Source organism: Pholis gunnellus (assembly GCF_910591455.1).
Source record: "Pholis gunnellus genome assembly, chromosome: 4".
Lineage (NCBI taxonomy): Eukaryota > Metazoa > Chordata > Actinopteri > Perciformes > Pholidae > Pholis > Pholis gunnellus.
The window spans coordinates 10,746,518-10,773,602 of record NC_136530.1 but is presented as its reverse complement, the minus strand read 5'-3'; the positions used below and the strand labels follow the sequence as shown (position 1 = coordinate 10,773,602).

Sequence of the window (27,085 nt, the reverse complement as noted above, 5' to 3'; positions counted from 1 at the left end):
TATTATAGTGTACATGTAAATCTTTTGAGAAAGGGGATTAACGAGAGGGGGATTAAGCCCAAAACTCTCCGAGTGAACGACAATAACCACTTCACACACCTGTGGAGGAATAGAGTCTGCACACCTGTCGGTGGATCCTCGTCCCTGAAGTGGCTGCTCATTTAGAAGATTGACTTCTTGAGTTGTGCATTTTTTACAACACTTATAGGCTATTATAGTAAATTGCAAGTCGAATAGCGGCATCCAATTTCATCTTTGGGTGAGTCACAAAGACTATTGACAAAACGTCCCGCTGCATTTCAATGAAATATGGAGGACTTATGTAACACTAAACTGTTTAAGCTACTCGACATCAAGTTTAAATGGGAAATTGTTTAACCAATATGTTCACCCAGTGCAATCTATTTTTAATTGAATAAAGAGAAAGGTAGAGCTGGGTTGCAATTATGCTTAAACTTTATATTATTGATATAGCGAATACTCGGGAGGAAACAGTAAATGAGGGAGGAATGTCATTGAGAAGGTGTTAAATCTCCGGGTTAATTCCTGTGTCACAGTGTCGTTGACAGGGCTGTATTTTCGGTCTGAGGTCGTGAGAACATTTTATCTTTTTTTAATGAGAGTGACATAGCATATTTAGAATAAACGGAGATTTGCCGGGCCCTTATTATGCCGTACTCTGTAATTATACTCTATCTCTGCACTGACATCAAAGACAGGAGCGACGACCTGGAGGTTTAACCCTCCGTTTCACTGCTCGCTGAGAAAACACTCTTCCCACACTCACTCAATCACTCACGCCATGGGGCGTGGGCGCCGACTTTTCACCGTGGATCCGCTCTGATCCATATTAACGTCCAAAACATTTTCATCACATACGGGATTATGTCTCCCTTTTTTTTTTTTCTTAAATGTTAACTCTCTGAAGTGCTACATCACACTGCCGCGTCGATAAAGTCTTACATAAAACCTTTAACAGATATACTGCTGTTCGTTTGGTAGTGTGAGGCATGCTGGTAACATGCACTCTGTATAAATAATAGACTGATCCACACTACAATATGTCAGCAAGATTTCTCTTGAGTGAATTTTTTAAACTCAAACATTCCGGCCCACAGTTTTCAGTGAACCACATTACCAGTGCCCGTGGAAGCAGTCACTGCTGAAGGGAAGTATGCCTCTCTCCCCCTTCCTCCCTGTGACAAGATATTCTTAGATGAGAGGTGCTGTGCATATTTAATACATTATCACATCTACAATCTTAATTAACAGAGAGGGAGGAAAAAGAATGGCCGCTGAGTAGGAGGGGTACAGTCACGTGGTGTGTAGGTGATGATACCGATCTCTCTTCCCTCTGTATCCTCCATCAGATAGCGGTCCCGACTATAGACTGTAAAATAGGTCAGTGATGAAGATGTGCAGATGAAGATCAGGGGTGCAATAGAGCAGTAAAACAAGAGGAAAAGAGCGGGGCTGATGTGGACCAGGAGTCTGTACTGGTCTGTGATGTCACTGATATGGCAGCTTTACTCAGTAATCAGTGCACGGCCACAAGGCAGAACCCACTTAGCTTAATCTTGTTAAGTCAAGTATTCAAAGGAAGAGTTTAACTGCTCAGCAGTTACCTGTGCCAAATGTACCTGGTGGGAAACATGGACCCTCTTAGTAATTCAGCAGACCCCGATGGCCCTGATGAGTATTGCTTATGGCTGAGATTACCCGAGAGACCCATTTAGGCACTGGTAGATCTCAAGCTGTGCCGCGTGATAAACATTTTTACTCCCCAAATGATTCTAGTTTTGCAATATTTATGGATTATTGGAACTCCAATATCTTTGCATCACTGGAGAGAACATTTCAATTCCCTTAAGTTTGTTTGGATCTGCTGGTGTATCGTAGTGACTCTCACTTAATGTATTAAATTTGTTCACCGCCAGTATATAAAGCCTTGGATTTATTCCATAAAAAAAAAGAAAAAAAAAAAGATATAGTGTGTTTTGAATGCCACAATTTTCTCACTTCTCATGGCCTCTGTTTGCAATGAAGCGGTGCGGGGGAGGCATGAATGCAAACGTCTAATTTGTTGAAGTGACACAAGGTCTCTGAGGGGGATAAATGTCACGCGGAGATTAAATGATCCTGAGACGTGAGTGCGCAGGCACAGTCATATCTATTCATGTATTGAGAAGTGTGACGATAACGAGAAATTCCTGCTGCTGTAAAACTGCTGTAATGCTCAGGTAAAGAGCAACCCCATGGGATGTGATTAGAAAGAAATATGTGTTGTTCCCGTGGCAAAACGAATGGCTACCTCCCATTGACATTAATCGTTGATTTTTGCTGATACAGTGCGGACAAAACAAAGGAAAAAAGAATGCATGGGCAGTGACTTAAAGTACTAAAGAAAACTACAAGTTTCTTAGTTTTAGAACTTTCAATGAGTTAAGTCATCCCTGGTTTAGGGAATTATGAAGCAATGCGCTAAGTATATTTCCATCTCCATGATCAGTTCAAGAAAATTGTGCATTAAATATGTATTGGCAGAACTTTGATGAAATGACCAAACACAAAAAAAAAGGTCAAGGGCCTTACCGAGCACCGGAAATGGATGTATATGTATGGAAATATGCAATATTTCCATACATATACATACATATACAGTAATCCCTTCTTGCTCCCATTTCCTGTGTTGCTCCTCATGGTGCACTGTCTAGCGAAGCAAAAGTGCCAAAAATCCAATGCCATGAAATCCTTTTTTACTTCAACTGTAACATTCGTGTTACAGCATTAATAAATGTTGTATGCTTGGACTGAAAAAGCCCAGATTAAAGTGTCCAGCTCTTTTTTTCTTCCCTTTCCTTTCAGCAGATGAAAGAACAGCATGCTCCCAGAAGCCTCTGCAACATGACAGGCCTGCTTCCCTGCTACATCTCTCATCTGTAAAGAAATCCCTCTGTTCTCCATGAGTGGGCTTAAGCATGTGTACACAAGTACCGTACAGTGACAGGTAATGATTCACAACACACGGGGCACAGAAACAAAAGTACAAGTGACGTTATGAAGGTGCCATAACGGCACAGATATGTGGCTCCCGCACAGGAATAAAGAAACGAGACTGGCTGACAATGTAATGCACCACATTTTTAACTACCTTGAGAACCCCATCAGAGACGTGACCGCAGGCATTCATCAGCTGGAGTGAGTCATCTGTATTTCGACATACTTCCTGCCTGCAGCTCACACTCTGATTCACAGCTCTGTCTCAATGGCTGACGACCCATTTGCCTGATGATTCCACAGCAGAGTCAGATAACACAACCATAACACCATCAACCATAAACGCAACAAAGCATATCAAACTATGTTCAACTTTGTTTTCACACACTTATATTCCCCAATTATCATCTCAGCGACTGCTTCTATTTTTATTGTTGTCACTTTATGACATTTTTGTACAATTATTATTCTGGCTTCCAGAGTTTTGTATGTGTTGTGAAGCAATACGTGTGCTGCTGGTCAGGTGTTGCGAAACACAGTGTTATTTCTAAGCTGTATTTAACCAAATAAAGCTGGTTTCTGCATGTCACATTTGTGTAACCGTAGTGCAACAATTGGTATTTGTAGGTGCAACCGTTGCCAGATTTCAGCCACGAGGTCACATCCATCAGGAATTCTGGGCATCGCAAACTGTATTATAAGGCTGACAGCTGGCACATTAGCTTCGGTTTGATTGTGGCCATATGGCCAGTGGTGAGGAGCTTGCCATGACCCCGAAACACCCCTGGTAAGATTCCCATTACAGAATGTACTTCAGAAAGGCAACATCTACAAAAACATGATGGTCCTGTAGTGACCATTACTGCCTGCCAAGCAGCTGACCGCAGTTTATCACACGTATATTGAGAGGCGCGGTGCACCCCTAAAATGGCGCTGAAGCAGAAGAAATGTGACATTATCTCTGCTAACTGTCAGTGTGAATGTCATTAATTGTATACTCGGCCTTTCCACGGTCCACTCACTCTCAGGACTGTACATTAGGAAAGAAATCCACTGTTTGAAAACAGATGGACAATGAGGCAATTACGACAGCTGGAGCACAATAAGTTACATGGACGGGGACGGACGCATCATACAGCCAATTATATTGACAAATCTATCCTAGCACAGTGGTGTTGATGGGGTTTCGATGTAGAGAGTCCCCGGGGACCCAAAGGTGGCCATTTAACTGCCCCCCCCCCCCCCCCCCCCCCCCATAAAATGAGTTTTTTGACAAATTGGAACATAAAACTCGTGTTTGATCTTGTGTGCAGGATTCAATGCTTGCACACAGGGGCAAGTAAACTCTGTGTTTGGGCGGGTGGAATGCCTCTAGTGATATTCTGTAAATATATGCAATGAATGATTTACTGATAATGCTTGATTGTAAACAACAAAGTTGTGTTGAGATCGTCAGAAAGAGCTAGTGAACTGTTGTCTGTTAGCAGCCGGTATGCAGCACAGTCGTGGTTCAATAACGTAACTGAAAGCTATAGCATTAACAGAGATTGCATAGAGTAAAATCAGTATTTGGTAAAGTTGTCATGATGTGTTCAAATGTAATCTATTGAAATACAAATGTTGGCGCCAGTTGAATGAATACGTTTGAAAGAGATGTTTTCACAGATAAATGTAATGTATATTAGAGAGTGAATTGTGACCTGTTTAACTTCCCAACGTTCTAAGCAGCTTATTGTACATCATTTAAAGTATTAATGCTAAGCCGCTGTAGAAAGGTACCGGAGTTGGTGGATGTTGGAACAGTGGAAAGACTGACTGAAGACTTTGGTTTTGTTCCTGTAGAGTTTGAACGGTGTGCATGTAAAATGACTGTTTCTGTCAATGGAGTCCGGTGGCTTTAAGGAGAGCATATTAATTGTATTTTCAAGATGTAGTAAAAGTCTGATGATAAGATATAAAAGACTCAAATATGTTGCAGTGAGGGCATTCAAAGACTGACTATGACCACAGTTGTCGTTGGTGCAAATAATAAAATAAAACAGCCAAGTCACGAGCGAGCTTTGATACTCCCAGCAGGCATTCTAAGGTGTGAAAATGGCCATTTAAGTACAGTCCATATTGGTACATATTACGTTGTTGGTATAGGAGTAGCGTGATGTGTGTGCACGGTAACATAATTAGATTAAGCAGCACCTCTGATTATCAAGGAGAAAAGACTTGCAGTTACACCTTTTTTAACCATCTTAGCTTCATGATAAACACCAACATCTGGGGATACACCATTATACATTTTTCTCTCCTGGTCCCTAATCTAAGACCATCAGTTGTTGCCAAGTGCTGATAATGATACCAGTGCTCTGTGTTTTTTTTACAGACGTTCTCCTTGATTTATCTTTGTTAAACGTGATAAAAATCTTAAGTTACTGTGTCCAGTCACTGTTCCAAATGGCTTCCCCGCAAGAAAAACTGGAGAAAGAAAGAGGTGCTGTGGAAAAGGAAGGGCCGCTTGCTCGAGGGACCTTTAACAAGACATATGGCTTTTGACGGACACGTTGGAAGAGGTTGACCCTGCGACCTCTCAGCTGCGGGACAGCCACTGTAGCAGGAGAGGCCGTGGTGCTCTGACAAGTTGACATGTGCTGATTTTAGGCACTGAGCTAATGTGCATCTACATCAACAAACACTAAGTGGGGCAGAAAGCGTTCAGCGTCTTCGTGAAGGATACTTCCAAATTACAGACGTTTTAATGCTGTGACCCTCTGATAATGGGACAGGCTTGTTAACCTCTCCTCAGCAGCCTATGTTCCCCGACCAGTTTAAATCGACGACCACGGACACAAACACAATGATTTGACCGGTAATTGGGCATGTTCACAAATAAAAAAACTTAGCGTCACCCACTCAGGAGTTGGATGTTTGACACATGATAGCCATCAGCATAGAAAATATGGAATAACAATATGAGCAGAGGGCCCGCTGCTTTCAGGGTTATTGCTCATAGTGTCCTATTTGTTGACGTTTTCCTAACAGCTGTGAACACCTGAGAGGGGAAATGATGATTTGTTTTGACTATTTTCTTCTGCAACCTCTCAGGGTGACAAGTTTACCAGAACACTGTCCGGGGTTGTTTGTGAATTGATGTGACTTTTCTTTTCTTCTCGCTCGTGTTTTTCACAGAGGGCAGTGCAAACAAAGACAAAGCAAACACTTCGAATTATGTTTTGGACCAAACAAAACAAAACATGTATAATCACACCCCCTAAAATAATTTTCCTAAGCTCGCTCCATATGTTGTAACTGCAATACCAGCTGGAGAGTGGTTTCCACTTGCACATTGCACATATCACACAGCTCACACTTCTACAAGCAGTTAGTCTGACCCTTAACTCTTCTATTTATACTATGCCGTCAGTGTGAAAGTATGCAAATTCAAACAGTATGTTGGAATCCCTAACCGTGGCTTGAGCAGAATGAGAATAACTTGGTATGCACTTGTAATACATCTGATAACTGAGCAGGGATACAACAAGGCCCAAGCATGTGCAGAGCCAAGTGGACCATGAGCGCTGCACACCTTTGCATCAACCTATTAGAGGAGTAGAACATGGCACATGGAAGATGGATTTCCAGTGAGGCTGCTTTCTCGCTGCTAATCGACAGCGTGAGGTATCAGCATACAAACTCAGCCGCCACCCTATTACCCCAACAATTAGGATGCTGTTGTGCTGCAATTAGCTCTCTGTGCCCACAACAGCCTTCTTAATGTCCCATAAAACGCAAAATACACCTATTGACCTTGTTAAACACAGAGATTCACAAGATGAAGCCCAATTTGAGCAGCCTCGCAAGTGCTCTATGGAACTTTTATTATGCTGAAGGCGGAAATTCAAAAGCTGTAACACTAAAAGCGATGACACACTCACACACGCGGCATATCAATAACTATACCACATTCTTAAGATTCAGTTACAAAACCCTGATTAAAGCTACATAGTCTGCCTCCAGTCATTTAAACCAACACGCTTCTACTTTGTGTTGCATTGCCCACAGGCATAGAATGTACTCCGGAGAAGAAAAGTTCTCTGCTGAAAAGATTTTGTTTCATCATTTCATACAAAAAGTAGCTTGCGCTCTTGTTCTTACTCCAGCCATAAAATATTGACTGATGGTTGCCAGACACACATGTGGCCATTAGGTACATGGACCCACAAGACATTGTTGGATTCACTATGGAACTAAATGATCCGTGGAATAAGGAACAATGTTACAAAGTTAGGTTACAGTAAGGCAGAGGAGGACAGAAAGCAGCCACGTATGCAGCATGTGTAGGTGCAAACAAGTGGAATGCATCAGTAATTATTACGTAATACTAGCACATACAAACAGACAGACAAGCGTCAACACAGAACAACAACGGACTGCCTGTACGCACCTTTTACAATTAGGTTGAGGAGCTTTGGCCGTGGGTTGCGCTCACTCTGAATGGAGCACGTGTACTGGCCGTCGTCCGAAACGTCCACTTTCTGTATCTGTAGGCTGTACTCGTGTTTGTCTCCGACGCTGGACACAATGGAGACACGTGGGTCCACGGACCACTTGTCGTTCCCTGCGAATATGATGCTGGAGCGGTTCAGCCAGGCTCCTTTAGAGATCCCATCCAATAGGTAGCACCTAGAGTGACAAGAGACACTTCAGTCAGAGCAGGATAAATACTCGCTGTCAGGCTCGGAAAAACAACCGAGTAAGGTAGATGTTTTTGAATTTCTGTTGTTTTGCTGACTGAATACTCCTTTTCGTCCGTTGGAGATATTGCCGTCGCCTCTCTTGCAATAAGTAGTCTCTCCGTCTCTGGCAGGCAATTGCTGCTGTCAGCACAGGATTGTGTGTTTTGTAAATGATATCGATTTTCTTTTAATGCAAGACCAGAGAGCATATGGTTTAAATGAAGTATCACATTTCAGTTATCGGCACGAATGTGTGATGTGCCAGAAAGTGAGTCGTAAAATACAGATATCTCAGCACCTGAGTGTGACTCAACCTGTGGAAGCTTGCGAGACTGGATTTGACTCGAGACTAAAATAGCCGGAGCCGTGAGTAATAGTCGTGCATGACGATGGATCTTCTAAATGGGCGAAGACATTTAGTGCTACATTCTTTTCATCCGAGAAGTCAAAAGGTCTCGTTTAGCAAACATAGATCTATATTGAAGCACTTCATTTAGAGTGCGTCCACCCACATTAATGGCTTCACAACATTCAGATTGAAAAAAGTGTTTTTTCAACATAGTCACATAGTTTGTTGCATCCTATCCCGGTGAATACAATGTAAGAAACAACTTTCACTGTGTCATGACATAGCAATGGGGATGTTGGTCTTTCAGAGCTCTGAAGAGATTGGTTCTATAGTTACATAAATGCGTATGAACACCTCTAACCTGCGACTTACAACGCATTCAGTCTGTTAAAGGGTATCATGCACTCAAGTATGTTGGCCAATGAGAACTACTTATAAAGAGAGCATACATCAGACCAAAAGGTGCAAATAAATTAATACATCTTTTTACTTCGCAATTACAACTCATGGCTATATCTGCACAAAGCCTTTCAGTGGGATCATCAATGGAAGGTAGCAGCCTTCAGTGGAGCCCCACGCAATCAAACATCCCTGGCTCTTAAAAAGGCTGAATTCTACGATCACACTCTCGTTCCTGTGTGACCATTAAAAAGCTCAATGCAATTGACTTTTGAAAGCTAATTGCACAGACAAAGTTGACGTAAGAAAATCACATCATATTGTGTGACAAACTGTGATAATGAGTAGCAGAAGAGGCAATAGAGTTTGTCCCTTTTTAGCTGTTGTCAACATGCCGTGCAGACTTCCAGCACCAGTAGTAAAGCCACCGAGGAAATCAGTTTGGCATCAACCACAAAGCTCTTTAACAACTATGCCAAGAAAATGTCTGGCGGGGAAAGCGTGTATAGGACAATGGTCTCGTCCAGGCTGGTTTTTCACAGCATGCAAGGCACTGCCATAGAGGTATTGTATCAAATCAAAAAAGAAAAACAACACAAGAGAGAAGTCTAGGTCCTGTGGAAATTCCACACTGACCAGTCGGTTAGTTAGCCCATTGACCACCTGTTCCTGGCCCTGAGGCAAGAGTTACTGAAGGCGCCTCAAGGCCAGCTTCATATCGTTACCGGTTGTTTTTTTGACAACAAAAAAAGTCAAGTGCATATTTAGCTCTCGTGATTATCGAAACTTGACCTTTGTAAAAATGTAATAAAATGACTTGAATAAAGCTAATTTTAAAAGCCTTCTCTGCCTTTGAGAGCAGCAGCTTCAAAGAGTAGCGAGGCTTGCTACCTTCCTCAGCCAACGCAGGCCTTCAGTGAGTAATAATTGAAGACACTTTTGTGGGACCGCTGAGAGTGCTGACTTAAGGCTTCAATATTAACGCGCAATGCACCTCTGCTCAGCCACTGATGTGAACAACTTGTCAACAACTTGCTGTGCTGGGCTTTCATCGTTATATCCTTGTATACCAGGGAAACCATACTAAAAGGTTTTCTCTAGTGTGGCTGCGATTGATTTCTCGGTGTTCTCAGCCTATAATTGTGCTTTCAGAATCAAATATTCACTCCATGCCGGCTTGAAAGGTGGTCGTTAAAAAAAAGTTGACTGTTTCAAAAGAGATCAGAGGCTGTGGTCTGCTGTCAGTTAGAGTGTACCTCATTGGTGACAGGTTTCTACAGCTCGTAAAAATATCAAAAAGGTCTCGAGCCATTCTCGCAGCATATATGGTTTCATATACTGCTGACCACAGCTGCTGCTGTTTGTGGAAAAAAGGAAACTACAAACCTTCCAAGGATGGATTTGGAATTAACTAAGCTGTCGTGCCAGACGTATAGCAGAACTCTTAGATAGAAAGTCAAAATTCTAAGATACTTAAACACAACAGTCATAGAAGCAGCTCTTTGGCAGGTTACTCTACATTTGACATAGAAATGGATTGTGAGTACATTGAAGACTACTTCAATTGATTCACGTGGGATTGTACTGAGCAAAACGCACCCTTGAAAGGATTTCAAGCAAGAAGCAGCTCTGGCGTATAAAGAATAAAACCGATGTGGCTCAGGTGTCGACCTTCAATGAAGAGCAACTGGAAACATCTGGTCAGTGTCATGGTTACAGATGGATGCACCAAAAGTGTCATGGGGATATTTTTATTATCAAATCTAACTTTTTACTTTTTTCTTGTAATTTTTTTTTTGCTGCCAGAAATGGGCTTCCATATAAATACAGTGACCATAAACTACATCTCCCACAATGCATGTCAATTTTATGACCCGCGAAATGACGTCACCCGGCCGCTAGACAGCAGTTTTTTCCATATCGGCGTATTTCACATTGTGATGGTGAAGGTAAACTGAGTAATTAATCCGTGGTTCACGTGTGTGCCGATGTACAGAACTGCATGTACAATATGTCTACACTTGAATAAACAATAACCAAATGCAGAGACAGTTATTTAACAATATGTTAGGGAGTAGTATACAGTCTTACAGTTACGACCGGCCCTTTGAGGGCAACCATAATGCTGATGTGGCCCAGGGTGAAAATGAGTTTGACACCCCTGGATACATCCATCCTTGATGTTCTTTCCCCTTTTGTTTTGGCAGTTTGCTTATCACTGTGCGTGTCTTTGCGCTCTCCTTCTCGGGACTATTATTGTTATCTCACACCAAGGAGTGGTACAGATGCCTGTATCTGTATGCCTCCTCACAAAGCTGTGTCAAAACAGGACGTGTTTTACATTAGCACATTGTCTAAGGTGTTGTTGTTTACTGTGGCCGATTCCTTTCCAGCTGCAATCTTACAGGAACAGGAACTACATTGAAACTCATCACAAGTCTGCCATGAGTTTGACAACCCTGTGTGGAGGATATGGACTGCGTATAGTGCAAAGCAGTGATCAACTAGAATCACCGCCTTGAGGTTTTGTATGCGTCAAATCAAGATGGGATCACTTCTTCATTTTAGCCTGTTTGACTTTTGTTGAAATGGTCACAATATGAATCATTGGGTTGTGGCGTACCGTGAGGAATCACATTCACTTCAATGAGACAGATGTTAGAGATATCAGGGTAACATGGTAAAGCCCTCTGAGGCAAATTTGTATTTTGTGATATTAGGCAATACAAATAAATTGAATTGAAATTGAAATTGAATTGATATCAGTCCTGACAACTCGATATGCCCGAAATCACCAAACACTGGAGAATCAATACTGGTGTACTTGAGTATGTTTCCCTGCAGACTATCACAAAGAAACATTTGTTACCCTTAGAATAAATCCTCATGCTGCTTGTTTTTACTAGATGGAGAGGTGTGTCATCATCACCAGGATCATTTAACTTCTTGTCATATTTACAGATAATTGTAAGCCGGAACAGATCCTGCTTAATGCCAGCGTAAAGCAAGGATTTTAGTCATTACATTCCTTTCTTCTTTAAGATATTTTAAGTAGTTGGTTCCAGTAGGTTTGTCTTGTTTTCTCCAAAAAAAAATATTTCCTTCCATGGTTTGACACTTTCTGTCCAAATTCATGTTGGGACTATACTATGAAAAACATGCTAATCAAGCGTTACAAACATGCTAATCATGTCCCGAAACCGTGAGTATAAACTTGAAACCACAGCATCAGCTCGGTCTTTCTTCTGCCACATTTCCCTTGTTCATCATCAGCAGCACAACACTAACTCCTAAAAGGGGCTTTGCTTTCATCAAGCCCCTTTTCTGTAGGAGCCCACCAGGAAACAGACGTCCCATGGTTTGTACAAAGCCGGGGTAATTATTCCACAGACCTCAGAGCATCTACTCTGAAGCAGCTTTGACATCTAAAACATGCACTAATTGATACTTTTATTTATCAATGCCTCTGACGAGTGACTGCGGAGGAACCAGGCTTATTACAAGCTTCTTCTTTTTTTTTTGGCTCACAAATTACAGCTCAATTCAAACCCCAGTGATTACGCACAATGTGCAAAGAGGAAAGTGATAAACTGGTGTTTGAGCACCTCACATGAATGTAGAATGATGACAAACCATTAATTACAGGACGGCAGCTTGTAAGAGAAGCAGATTGTAATCCGTCTAGTCAAACAATGGAGCATCGTTCTGACCCTGATTATTATTTGCTTCATAAAAGTGTTTGCTAGATTCCTCTCCTGTAAATATTCTTCCTGGTACTAACTCCCCAGATCTCGTCTCGCAAACATATAGCAATATTTCACAGTGTATTAGTTCACATTCAGCACTTTTTTGTCTATGTCACTTCTGGATGAGTCGCTCTGTAGTCTGAGATTTGTTGTTATGTAACAGTTATATAATAACCACACAGGATGTTTAAACAGCGAGCCAGACCCCAGCTGCAGCTTTAAAGCTGTACCTATTTCCCCTAATAAACACATTAGTAGAGATTCATACATTTTCTATTTTTGGCATTGTTGCAAATGTATTTAAACACAACCTGCAACCACACCTAATTTAGAATGAAGCAGCCATAACAGTTTTTTTAAATAAAGTTATTGTGGTGAAAGTCCAGCTGACATGGAGCTGAATTAGCATCCTAAAAGCCAAAGGGTTTATCGAGCGGTGACACTGAACCAATAAGCTTGCAGAGCCAAAGACCAAAACAACAGGCTGAGAATCTAAAACGCTCCATAGAGAGCTGAGGAGAACTGCACAGTAGGTTGATAATAATCTGAGTACGTCACTATAAGTGAGCAATTTCACACTACACGGATTCTTAATCTATTATTAATAACATTATTGATCTGTGCAGCTTTAACTGGGCATATCATTGGGTCACTTGGAATGAAAAAGCAAATTAAAGCTACATTTAATTTGCATATTCAGCAGACCAAAGGACAATTTCTTCTGCAGTACAAAGTGTCAGCTGACAGAACGTTTAGCACTCGATGACAGGGCGAGACAGAGTTTCTGCAAAAGAAAATAGCGGCTCACAATAAGCTGGAAACATTGCATAATGTGAAGGACGGAAACAGTTATTAAGAAGGAAGAGGCGGACAACACGAGGTGGCTTTGCTGATACATTATACGGAGGCAAAATAAATATCCCGCTTCCAATCACAGCTTGTCTGACACAGATGATCACATCTGTGATCGTTCAGAGGAAAGAAACACTTGACACTGAACTCTATCAAAAACAGTCAGCCCTGTATCATTTCGGTCCTGCGGCATGCTGAATGACACTTAATCACTGAAGTACGAATCAATCTACAGCCCCCCGAGAAGACCACCTGGAATATTTAATTTTCCAGTCGGTGTTGAACTGGAGTGCGTCAGACAATGAGTGGTGCGCGGTATCATTGTATTGTAGTGGAACATCTGCTTAAAGAACAATGCTTTTGTGTTTCTGTTAATAGCGGCACCCACTTCACTGGCTTGAATGAAATGAGGGTATTGAAGAGTATAATGAGAGGCTGTGATACCGCCATTAAGATGTAAAAGGGAAAGCGGCTGTTTCCCTCCATTTTAGCAGCTTCACACATAAAGAGAGAGAGGTGCTGTAATGACAGTACCTACACTGTGAGCTCGACAGCCTTTACAACGACTCAGTGCCCTCGACACCGCTCAACTGTCCAATGAATCCTCAAATGAGGAAATGCATTTCACACTGACTGGCTGCATGATGGAGCACAAGTGAAAGGTGGCAAGGTGTGATCAGTGTGTGAAAAGTCTTGTCAGCTGTGGAGTCAGAGTGGGTTTTTAGACTGCTGTGGTACTTTTGCTTCATTAGTTACATTAAAGAATGAATGTGTCAAAGAGTAATATGCAGGGCTGCATCTAACTCATCTGTCATTATGAATCAATCTTCCAATTACTTTCTTGATACATGAATTTGTCATTAGCCAATCCCAATTTCACTTGTTTTGGCCAACAGTCCAAAAACCAGAGGAAATCAATTTGCTGTCAAAGAACACAACAAACAACAACATGTCTTCACATTCAAGAAGCTGAAACCAGTCAAAATAGTTTTAGCATTTCTGCTTTAAAATGACTTAAGCAATTAATGTATTATAACATTGTTGCAAATGAATTTCCTGTTGAACAATTGATTAATCAACTTAACAGTTTATTACAGGAACTTACCATGGAAAAACACTTGAATCACAACTATACAGCCCTTATGTTAGCATTGGGCTAAAAAGTCCTTATTGCAATACATTAAGGATGGCATCCTCGCGTAGTGAATCCTACGATATGTGTTGTCCACAGTTTGCTTCATAGTGTATGAAAAGTTTCTCCCGTCAGTTCATGAAATCCCTGCAGCCACCTGAAGGGCAGCAGAACAGATATGTTGATGAGCCTCTGATTTGACAAAGGCCACCCCAGAGCTCAGTGCCACTGCGCACGATGTCAACAACACAGACAGCAGCCTGATTGCCAAGAGTAGCCGATTCCTCGTTTATTGAGCTACTGTGATCATGCGTCCCGGAGAGATGTGACAGATTGAATTATATTCACCATCACCGAGCTCTTTTTGCACTTTGCGCTACTGTAACCAAAGTAGCAGGTGCGCATGGAGACGCCTTCACAGTCCGTGCACGCAAAGACCGACAACTTTGCTTGTGTTGATTGACAGAAATTTCTTTGATTTGCTGTTTTTGTTTGTCTACCAGTCACCCAACATTGATGGACATGATGGACATTTCCTGTCCATCATTCCTAATTCAATAAAAAAATGTGGGGGGGGGGGGGGTAGCAGTGGTGCTCCCTCTTCCCTCAAGCATAGGTGCAGGTTTGGGTTTTGTTACTGGAGGTTGGGTATTTTAGAGATGTGGTGTTGAGGGAATGAGGGAGAATTAGGACACACTGTAGTGCTGTGCAACCAAGGTACAGAGCACCAGGCTCTTAATCCCTAAAATAATCCTGTCGACTGCGGCCAGAGGGACACATACGAAGCCTTCCAGCTTTAATCCACACAGATCCAATGCTGAAACCAACACCTAACATCACAGACACAGAGAACAGTACGAAAACTGTCTCGACGCTGATAGAAACCCCAAAATCTCACCTCAAGACTCAGAAGTCGATCTATTCTGAATGTTTTCTTTTTCATTTCAGTGACAGTTTTGTCTGAAATGACACTGAGATGGAGCCTTTGACTGAGGGGAGCAGACCCCTGACCACATACAAAGCTAATGCCCCCACAACAAACCCGGTGCAGCATCACCGTGTCCCCCTCCAGCTTTGGGTCCCCTCAAGGTGCAGCTGTCCTTCTCACTGCCAGTGCATCCAAAAGCCCCCGCTTGAATGGCATTGGTTGAATGGTTTTGTCTTGTTTCGCATGCGTGCAAGCAGCGGAGTCAAAAAGGATCTCTCATGTGTGACCAAAAGTGAGACGCCTTTCCCCCTTGCGTCCTCCTCTCATATATTTCAAATGTGAGCATAAGTCAACACCAGTCTTTCTAATTCATGTTCATAAAATCGGTCAACGCTCTACATGAGCAATCTCTGGATTCATTCACAGTATTGATCTTTTTTTCTTCAAGAATTGACATGAACTGAATCAATTCAGCTTGCTGTGAATGAAAATGAATGAGGCTCACAAATTAGGGGTTGAATAAAAAGTTGAGAGCTGGAATTGTGAGAGGATGAACAGTAGCCTTTGTTTGAGGCATAATAGGCGAGCCATGTTTCCACCCCAGACAATCCCCCCTTATAAATATGTGAATGAGCTCTGTGTTGTACACTCACATCCAAACGGAGTCCACTGCACACCCAGATACTGCTAAACGTCACGTTCACAATCCAGCTAGACAGAGCACAGCTCACAATTAAGCAGTCAACAGTGATTACCAAAAAAGGCAAAATCTATAGCAATTCAATGTCAGTCAGATAGCAATTTGGTGAACACACCATTGGACCACAAACACCCACGGCATTAGGATAACTATTAGGATTACTGCACACCGTGTACTCCAGCACCTTTGCTTGAACAGCATACATTTTTCTTACCTTCAGCCATCTTAAAAAGGATCCAAACAAAGTACTGGTAAACACCTCCTGAACACATTTACCGGGAAACAATTGTCACTTGAACTTCCTGTAGCAATGACGCACAGTGATAAACACTTAGGAGATGAATGAGTCTGTATTCCTTTCATGAAACTGAAAGATGCTGCAGGCTTAAAACACATTTTAAATCGCTGCAGTTATTTTTATTGGCTCCGGGCATCCTGCGGGGGAACAGTTGCATTTCTTGAATAACACAATCCACTTTATTGTAGCAAGCTCTCCTCATTTCAGAAATGCACTTAAAAAATGTTTTACATGTAATCTGGTCCTCAGTGTCTCTGCTCCAGAGTGAGAGTGAGCTCAGGGATCCACTGTGCACTCAATGTCCGATAGTGGTGTAAAGGACTGTAGTTATTCTGTGATCTGTACAGATCATACTGTTGTTTTCACAGCAATACAGTATAAAATAGATATTACATTACATATTACTTCCTAACACTAGCTCTAAGCAGCTTATAATACATAACTAATACCTTAGTTTAACAATAAATTAAAAGTATACCATTTAGAATTTTGATCGTTAGCGCCCACTTCGGGGCCGTTGAAATACATTTTAAATTGTTTGTAAAATGAGTCTGTATCCTCGTATACCAGCTGCTTTAATAAAACAATAAAAACGATCTGTATCGACCGATACAGCTCATTGAAAATCGGTAAAAAAAAACTTGATTGGGGCATTTCTAAAAATGATATTTGCTGCTTTTCTTCTGTTGATCTGATCCATAACTCAAAACCGTGATACGATCATGGACCGTGAGTTTCTTCCGATCTGCTGCACCCCTAATGTCCGAGTAGGAGAGCATCAATTCACCATGTCTTTTCAAATCATCCTTTCAATAACAATATTTCACTCCATCATTTCCTGAGGCTAACACCATGTTGAAGTGTTAACCGAGATCCGTTATTAGAAACAGAGTATGGCCTTTACACCTGCGATTACCAGGACGTTAACCTTCACTTGTAACACAGCCTTAGGGACTCCTGGTGGAGAGCTCTGTGGCATGCATCACTAATATGGAAGAGGAATATAGAATAGCTAACTAAAAAGCACACAGCTTTGTCCCTTATGGTGTTTGTCAAGTGACTGTAATTGCTAGATGCAGAGACCACCAACAATGCATCTAGCAAATCAAATTAACTTCTCCTTCATAACTGAGGGTTTGACGCGGCACACTGCGGTTCCAACTTGAAGAGAGACTGATAATTTAGCAAATCATTTTAGGAAAGTTATAAAACTTGTCTCACGAAGAGGCACAATTGGGTCATCCTTGAAACTCTACTGCTGTCCACCAAAAAAAAAAGACAGTGAGAGGCATTCACCGCCGTACGTTTTTTTGCCATTTCTTATTAATGCACCAATTGTGAGCCTGTGATGACTGACTGGCATTTGACATTTACCATGAATACATGTCTGTCTAATTCCTCCCTTATGGAAGGAAGGGGGGGGGGGGGGGGGGGGGGAGGGGATTATAGGCAATAACTGGGAAGGAGAGGAAAATATGAATATGGCATATAACTGCATTTCTGCTGTGTATTAAAGACCCAGAGTTCAAACTGAGGCAAGCCGTGGGTGGGTGACAAACCCCAGACAAGAACACACAGACTATGTAGTGCTATATTATTGCCTGGGAGCCAGAAAACATTCTCTCCTCCATGTCTGGGCCCAATTATCAAAGGACTCCACCGATTATTTTCATTATTAATTAATCCGTTGATTATTTTCTCGATAAACCAATCAATTCTGAGATGGCATCTAGGTCATCTAGATAGCATCACGGTGTGGACAGGACAGAAAGCACAAGGCAAGAGATGCCGACACCAAGTATGGTAAGAAACTACAACATCTGGAGTTGAAGAGGTGAAGGGAAAAATAACCAATCACAACAACCAGTTATGTATAGGAAGGAGTAGACCCCATAACAGTAGCACGGCAGTCAGATGTGAGAGTGAAATTCAGATTATAAAGACTAGCTGGCCTCGTGCATGACTCCAGTGCTCTGCAACGACCAAAGAAATATTGCATTATTACTGTGTCATTACAAACAGTATTAGGTGCAGGGCTTATAAACCCAGACCACTGGGAAATCCTTAATACTCTACCTAATATATTTGAAGTCCCGTAAGAAGCTATAATGCCAAAACATCCATCGCATAGTGCTGCTAAAAAAATGTTTTGAGTGCTGGGTGTTTTACTGAAATGCTGAATTGCTCAAAAGACAAAACACAAGACTTTAATCAAGACAATTGCATCCCAAATGTTTTTTCCCTCTTTTTTTGAGCATGTTTTGGAGGATTTCACACAATTCTTCAGAGGGTTACTGTTTTCCTGCGATGTAGTGGTACTAGTGACATTTCGGAGCGTGGAACGCATTTTTTAGCATCTGCTTTCCCAAATCTAGCCACCCGCTCTGAGGTAGCCTATTTGCTCTGCGTACTTCTGTTACCGTTTCTGAGCTGGCAGGGACTACCCTGAACAGCTCAGCAGGGACATCTGCCTCCCAGAGCCATCTGTGCTCAGGTCCTCCTAATCCCACTCACTCTCTCTCTCTCTCTCTCTCTCTCTCTCTCTCTCACTCTTTGTCAACCTTCCTCTCTCCTTCCTCACTCTTCTCTCACTGGTTTCTACACCCAATTCTTCACACACATGCACATGTGTGCATGTATAGCACACACACACACACACAGACGAAGAGTTTGACATCAGTTAACAAATGAATAAATGACAGATGAAATGTTAAAAAGTGGGTCAACATGCTGTGGCTTTATAAGAGTGTGATGTTTTATTGAGGTGAGAACGAGATGTGCACGAGTTTAACTGTGAGAAAAGTGCCCACGGAGACTTTGAAGTGACAAAAAGATCAAGAAAGATTTTATAAATGAAGACATTTTTGAATATCTCTGATTAATGCCACACTTTAAATGGACTGATCATTATTCTAGTCCACTCCTCTACCTCATTTGTTTGTGCTTTGAAGTGTGTGTGTGTGTGTGTGTGTGTGTGTGTGTGTGTGTGTGTGTGTGTGTGTGTGTGTGTGTGTGTGTGTGTGTGTGTGTGTATGAGAGGTGATTCCTTTCATCACTGCTGTATGTGCCTGGTTGGGCAAACTGCTGCCGAACAGTTTACCCACAACACTCAGTGCCCAAGTGAGCGGTCAGGCTTGGCAGTGAAGTCAGAGGGATCGGGTCAAGACCGGGTGTGGGGTGCGGTCACTCATGGCCTGTAAGTTTCACTGTGTGCTGTGCTGTGTACAATACAATGTGTGACAATATCCGTTGATTAACATAACATTAATAATACACAAACACCAGTTAATGAGGCCATCTGTATGTCACTGGTAGTACTGTGTATTGGTAAGCACCTCACAATACAATAGGTATCGCAATACGATATATTGCGATATATTGCAATACGATATATTGCGATATATTGCGATACGATATATTGCGATACGATATATTGCGATTCTCATTCACCTTTACAAAGGATTAAAATGTTGGCTTGAGATGTTCTGGAGTGATATGATTTGTTCCCTCATTCACAGTTGTGGTATGCAGCTCCATTGACTTGCCGTCTAGAAATCTTTACACCCTTGACTACGATCAAAATGGCACAAATCAACACTCACCAAGAGCATGCAGAACTATGGAAATGAGAAATCTTTCATCGTTTTGACATATCTAAGGGTTTCACTCTCTAAATCAAGTCCAAAGTCTGCAAAAACATTTCAGATGACACCGAGTCCAGAAAGGCTGTGCTGAATTTAAAAGAGAACATGCGACATTTTCTCATTCTGTGGTTACATTGTACAGTGAGTTACAGTGAATCTGGCAGTGCATGGAGGAGAAGTAGCAGTTTTCTAGAAAGCAGATCATTATGGCCAAGCTAGAACTGGCATCAACAGGCAGCAACAGCTGAGGTTGAACAGTGTCTAAGCCTTTTTAACAAACAGGCAAACACCAACATTTGCCAGAGTATGAATGCCAACAGCCTACCACTGCAATCCGTCCGATGCACTGGGCTTTCAACTAACTCCATTATAAACCCAGCTGCGTCATTGTTAGACGGTCAGAGCAACTGACGTAGTACACAGAGCGAGATAGTCCACACGGGGCGAGCAGGGGACAAGGTGGACATGTCTTCAGGAGACCGCTGTTTGTGTCCTTTGCAGAACTAAAAGTAAATGTTCAAATGTGTCTTTATTTTGTATTGTTTTGTATAACATTCACTTTCATTCAACAACTGCTAACACTTTTAGGTGTCATGTGTGGTTATGATTTCTAGCCCATATAAACAGTGTCATTACGTCTTTTAACAGGAACTGCACTCGGTACTCAAAGAACATAAAACCATGAACATACTGTATGTGCCATACTTCAGGGCTGTACCAAATGTGCTTGTTCTTACATTCATAACTAAATGAAGATTTAAATGTCTGTTGCCATATGATCTCATCACCTTAAAAAAAAAAGAAATCGGATTAGATGAGTTAGCTTTTTAAAATTAAATCAACTTTTTTTAAATCATCAGTGCGTACCATACTTTGGCGAGCAGGAGAGCAAACAGTGTTTTAAACGCTGTGGAAATGTTAATTTTGAAAGACTTTAAGGGATAGTTTGGTGGTTGTATGAGGTACTTATCTATCGTCAGTAAAGAGTAGTCAAACCACCCAAACCTTAATGAAGTGTATTTTCAGTTATTTGCTACATACCTAGCTCATATGTACTGAACATTGATAAAAAAAACGATATGTGATCCTATCAAGGGAAATGTCAGGTCTTCAATACTTGCAAATGACATGAAAAATGAAATGCTTTAAAATCCTGCTGTCAAAAACAATGAGAGTAACAAGAGGGCGTTTGTTATTGCTTTCCTGCAGCGCTTTATCCACCCTTTCTGATGTGCTCTGTCCATGGCACAAATGGACGATCCTTCATTGTCAGAGGGCATTGGAACCCCTGCACAGACCGATAGGTGCGGCCACATTCATCATCCTGACAAAGGGAAATAAGCAATTGCCACAGCACTTAACTGCTTTCAGTCATCTGCAAATATTGGAATAAATACATTGCACAGAGACGAGGCTAGGCATAGTCATATTTTACATGCCCTATTTGTGCTTACTTGCTTGATTTAAGGACGGTCTGTCTCGTGGTGTTGCACACATTCATGCGGTACACGCGCAGTTCACTCTCCTACTTTAGAGTGTGGGTGAAAGAACTGGGTTGTACAGCAAGAACAGTCTCAGCATTCTGCTTTCACCATGGAACATTAGGAAACACTTTCGCCAATACACCTTCTCATACCAGAGTCATGGATCATAGATGTGAGGTGTTTAAGGGGAATGCCTGTAGCCTAGGGCGTAAATCTGTTCTTTGTCAACTATCACCACCGAATTTTCAATTACGTTGGCAGAGTTTCTTAACGCCAGGCAAGACTGCATTGTGTCAACTGTTGTGAATACTGAAAACTATGAAGAAATGTTCAGGATTCATATTTGTCTTTGTGTATGTATGTGCATGCTAGCCTGTTTGTATGGGAGGAGGCGGCAGAAGGTTGGATGAATACAGAAATTCAATGAATACTCATCTGCTTGAAATGCAGAGCCTGTGTGTTGGCAGGGACCAACAAGTCCTTAGTTAAGCTAATCGCCAGTCCGTTTTGGCAAAGGATTATGCTCAGTTTAGGGTTCGGCCCACGAACAAGGTCTCTGATTCATAACAGTGATTTGAGTAAGTCATTTTTATTGATGGAGCAAATACTCCCTTCTGAGATTGCCTTAATCACTGTAAGGTATCTATAGGAATACACCAGTAAGGGTAAAATAACATTATTGCAGTTTAACGTATCAATATGCCTCCAAGTGTGTGTGTGGGATCTATCTGGGTTGACTTGAGGACACGGTGAAAGGCATGAGTCAGAAAAAGCCAGCAAGAGTCTAAACCTTACTTCCTGATGACAGCACAACATGGGTTGAAGAGGCACTTATTTACCTCACTCCACCTAGGCTCAAAGCCTGTTGCACTCAACTCACTGAAGTGGTGGTCAGCAGGGTGAAAAACAATCCAATTCCTCCAGGAGTGTCCATACTGGTATACAGTTTTAAAGACGCATTCAAACAATCCAAAGCTGTGGCTGGTGCGTGCAAGGTAAGCTGGGCCAAACAATTTGTGTTTAATGATGAACAGAGGACAGTTTTCCAGTTTCCTGCTTCCTCCTCGAGTTTTTCTTCTTGTTTACTTGTCGACTAACTTAATTTCAAAGAGGAGTGTTGGGCAACCATCTGCCATATAGACCAAGAGTCTGCAGGTTTCTGTGAGAACCTTGTTAGTTCTTCTCAACAAGGAAGTTTGGAGGGTTATCAAGCTTAACTTTGGCTTTCCTGTATGTTCTATTTGACTGTTCCTCATCGTACAGTTTGGACCATATGTTTGCATTTGGGTGTCCAACTACAAAGTCATATTATTGATATGTCTTCTGAGGTATCATTCATCACTTCTACGGGTGCGCTTTCTAACAGCTAGAAGCCTCAAGTCTGGTGTTCCGTCTACAGAGTAACTATGTGAAGCAGCAATTCAATTTACTTTGGTAATGTTGAGAAATGATTGACGGACAAAAAAAAAAAAGAATATCGTGAGAAAAGGACTCATACAATTGCAATCTAAAAGACATAATTAAATTTTACATGTTGGCATGGGCTTAACCCAAAACCTCCATTGTCATTTTTCTCACAGTTGCTTGTTACTAAATGACCTTGTTAAGCATAATTAGTTGGAGCTAAATGAGGGTACTGTTGTGTTGAACAAGAAATTGCTCTTATTGTCTGGAAATGTTCTCCAGACAAGTGTGTGTGTGTGAGGGGGGGGGGGGGGGGGATCATTGGCAAGGAGTAGGAAACCAAATTATACAATAAGTTTAGCATTAGTAGCAATAATCTCCCAACTTATTAAACTACAGAAAAATCATCCAAGTGCAGCAGCGCACACACATCACAATTTGGTTTAATTCAATAACATACCAGAGTCCTGATCAATTGTTATTCTTCCTTCATTTTCTTAATGACAAAACTAATCAAAAATGCGGCAGAAAATTGCCCCTCTTGCATAGCTCATCCAATCAATTGAATAAAGTCATTGTAACTTGCAGGGGCAACAGCACAGCTCCAAAAGCAGTGCCAAATTGGCACAAAAACATATTAACCGCCATCATGTTGTTTATCTAAAGCTTATTAAATGATGGATTTGGGGCTGATTCTCTAACCATTGCCAGTGGTGAAGGGGAATAGCAGCAGAATGCATGTCTAAGCTAAAAGGTACATTAAGCCCATGCAAATTGCTGCTGCATCCAGGAGTTTAGTATCTTGGCAACCAGGATAATAATGGTAAAAGAGAAACACCCAGCAGAGAATCCATCTCATCCCTTCCTTCGGCAAATATTATGCTTCACCCGCTCTGGCTGCTCATTACCGACATCACACACATTCAAATGAGCCAATGGCAAATGAGCATGCATAGAAACACACAACACTGTACTCTGCCGGGTTTGAGGGGGCGAGATGATGATTCGGCACAAGATACGACAAGCTCACCTCATCAAACACTGAAAAGAAACACAGCACATAACTGATTTTGTGATTTAAACTCATTCCCGTTTATCACGCATGTGACTGGGATCACAGCACTGGAGTGTCTTGTGTACACCAAATGTAGCCCACACAAAACCCTGTTTAAAGACTACCTCATTTCAGCTGAAGGTAAAATAGATGATAAGAGGTAAAGTCAACTAAGCTCTCTGATTGGATGGTTACAGAAGTGCAAGAATCCAAATAAGATGCATGGGCTGCAGCCTGGACCAGTGTGATGTTTCCTTATCAGTTTATGAAACATGCAATTAGTTGAAGATGCCCACAAGGTTTGCTGAATAACCCCATTAAGGAGAACAGCGTTGAATAGGAAAAAGCCTGAAGGCAAATGTAATGGGTTTTTCCATTGACATGCTTTCTTTTTGATGGGAGAGAATACCTTCCTTGCTCTCAATTTAAGCCTTGGACACCTAGAGATGGATGGGAGGTATTTCTTCCATAATTTATGAATATAATACTCACAACGTAAACGCTTAAACACAATCCAACTACTGTGCCTTATACATTTAACTATAAACATCTGGCAGCAAGTGTGTCCTAAGAGCCTGGAGCCATTCTTGCTAGCCTCGTTTTGAGGGTATGATTGGAGAAAATATCTACTAAGAGTTATTGCAAGCACTCACCCATATACATTGGGAAGCAAATCATATCAACCACACCGTGAAAATCAGGGCTTAATGGAATCTATTTTTACACACAGCTTACCAAAGCATGGCTGAACAGAGCTCTGGATGCGTTTTGCTTCCATCGTCCTGGGGTTTGGTTACGTTGTGGACTAGCCAAGTCCTTCACGGCGCAGATGTCTTACCCGTGACTGTTGTGACCGTTGACACTGTTGATACGGTGCAATACATGCATGATAACAACTCTGAATGATGGGTAGCCTCTACAAGGGATTTTAATCAGCCACTTCTCAGTTTAACAAGGCCACCCCCATTCGTGTATTCTAAAAATAGGCTGCTCATCTTCAAAGATGCACTCATTGATTATATTATAGCTCTGAATAAACCTCTGATTTCTGCCCCAGCTCACTACGATGAACACATGGGTTTACAGCACATAATACACACAATACACACTCACTGTGGGGTTGAGCTCAAGCAAGCGCCTACAATTTCCTTGAACGATCGGGAAACATTGATGTCGCGATGTAAGATATGTCACTTGATCGAAACAAATAGGGGTTAGCATTTCATGTTACGTTTCACATAACGAGCAATTGCCATTCAAATGAATGAGCACCATCTTCAGCAGTGTCCCCTACCACAGGGAGAGGACTAACAATACAGCCACACCCTTCATAGCACATTTCTATTGTACACCTAAGACTTAAATTGGTGCCTGTTGTAATGATGTCCATATTGCTGTACAAAGGTGAAGGTATTGCACTGGAAGGTGGACACACACACACACACACACACACACACACACACACACACACACACACACACACACACACACACACACACACACACACACACACACACACACACACACACACACACACACACACACACACACACACACACACAGGTGTAGAAAAGGTTGAAGATTTGTATTTCATACAATCTTTTCATTTCTGGCAATGCAACAGAAACCCAGGTCCAAGACAATGCACCTGAGTGGGATTGCTGTGGGCACACTTTCTCTGGCACACTATAGCCGGGCCGTCACTTGTAGCCTGAAAACAATAGAAACTGCTGAATTATGGACAGTAATCTTACTGGCCCATGAGATTCAAAGTAGCTGTAGCAGCGCCTCCGGAAGGCAACAACCAAAATTGCGATCAGCAGGTTAACTGAGAAAACTCTTAACTTTGCAGAATTGTGTAAAAAAAAAAAAAAAAAGCCCACAGAGGTATTTAAGAAAAGCAGAGTAAGGCAAAAAATACCTCCTGATTGTTTTAATGTACTTTACTTTTTACGAGTCCGGACCCTTACTAACCCTAACTGCTAAGGGTTGTTTTGACAGATGATAAAACCTGAGCAAGTTCAGAGAAAACAAGCCTCATTTCATATTTCTAGGTGTCTAGAATGCAGGGTAATGGTGCCTTTGATCTCACAACTGAGTGATTTCCTAATAAGTGGACTTTGCAGTCGAAGCTATGGTATATGCTCATTTCTGCGGAGTCTATTTTAGCATTAAAGCCTGCAATCTGTTATCCCCGCGGACTAATGGCAGAGGCTAATTCGCTGGCTCAACATTAGTCCCAATCAAGCTGTAACCATGCTGCAAAGTGACTGGCACAGTCACACGCCCGTCTATTTGAAATGCACCCCACACACACACAGGGCGGCATTATTTCTGAAGAAACCTAATAATCATCACATTCAGCTAATGTTGGCCACAAATAATCCCATACTTGTAATCCTATATAGTTTAAATTGTAGGACTACTAGGGTCAGATTTGTCCAATCGGTGGCTTCCTCTTCGGTCTGTTGTAAAACAGGGGCCTTTCTGATTCTGACGTTTACTATGATAGATGTTCGATGGAGTATAGGCTGCGTTTCAGTAAGCTCACTAGGTTGCCACTCTGTTATAAAGCTAGTAACCACTGACCTTGACAGCGAGATAAGACAGCCTCCATACTGAAGGCGAGAGTCTGATAACCATGTCATCCATCATAGTGGCACTGAACCAAACACACAGGTCAGAAGCCTCAAGTTGGTAGTGAATTCTCACCTACACACTGTGTTCAGTGGACTGACACACACAGACACACACGCCGACACACAGACAGGCTTACAATAGGAAAAGCCAGCGGTGTGGCCTTTTAGCCCTCAAAGGATACAGCAGAATGTTCATTTTTTGTCAGCGATTAATGATGTATGGAGCTCCACAGTGTTGTGGGAGATAGGGCTGTCAGTCAACCCGTCCTACTGTCTCTCCGACACAAACACAGACACATATACACAGACAAACGCATGTCCGTGTGCACACCTGCCCACAAACACAGTACACAATCATAGGTGTGCACAGGCACACACATGAGCTGGATAGTGTTTGGCCCCCATCTCTATGGATATATTTTCTTTCCTTACGCTTAGCTGAGATAGCCTGCAGCTTCAACGTATCACCTTCTGACAGGAAAGACCTCCATTCCCCACCAGAACACACTAACAAGAGAGCCACGATCCTCCTTTACAGCATGTAGGTCAGCCCATGCCTTTCACGATTGCTGGTTTGAAGAAGAGGTTATTACCCAGTAGATCCGACTCTCCCACAGACACCTTTTTGCCTCAGACAGCATGCTTGTCCGACCTGAGTATGATCGCTTATAGAGCACATGCTCTCTGAACACAGCCAAAGCCATTGACCGCTGACCTTAAAGACATATAAAAATA

The 27,085-nt window shown here is 41.9% G+C and overlaps 1 protein-coding gene across 1 annotated transcript in view; it reads right to left on the bottom strand.

The window, feature by feature from the left end:
- Positions 1-27,085, bottom strand: part of negr1 (neuronal growth regulator 1) — a gene marked incomplete at both ends in the record, with an annotated part of 124,476 nt that overhangs the window by 80,311 nt on the left and 17,080 nt on the right. Inside the window, one exon of the mRNA XM_079158108.1 lies at positions 7,430-7,668. Coding sequence (XP_079014234.1) covers positions 7,430-7,668 — 239 coding nt within the window. The remainder of the gene's footprint in view (positions 1-7,429; positions 7,669-27,085) is intronic.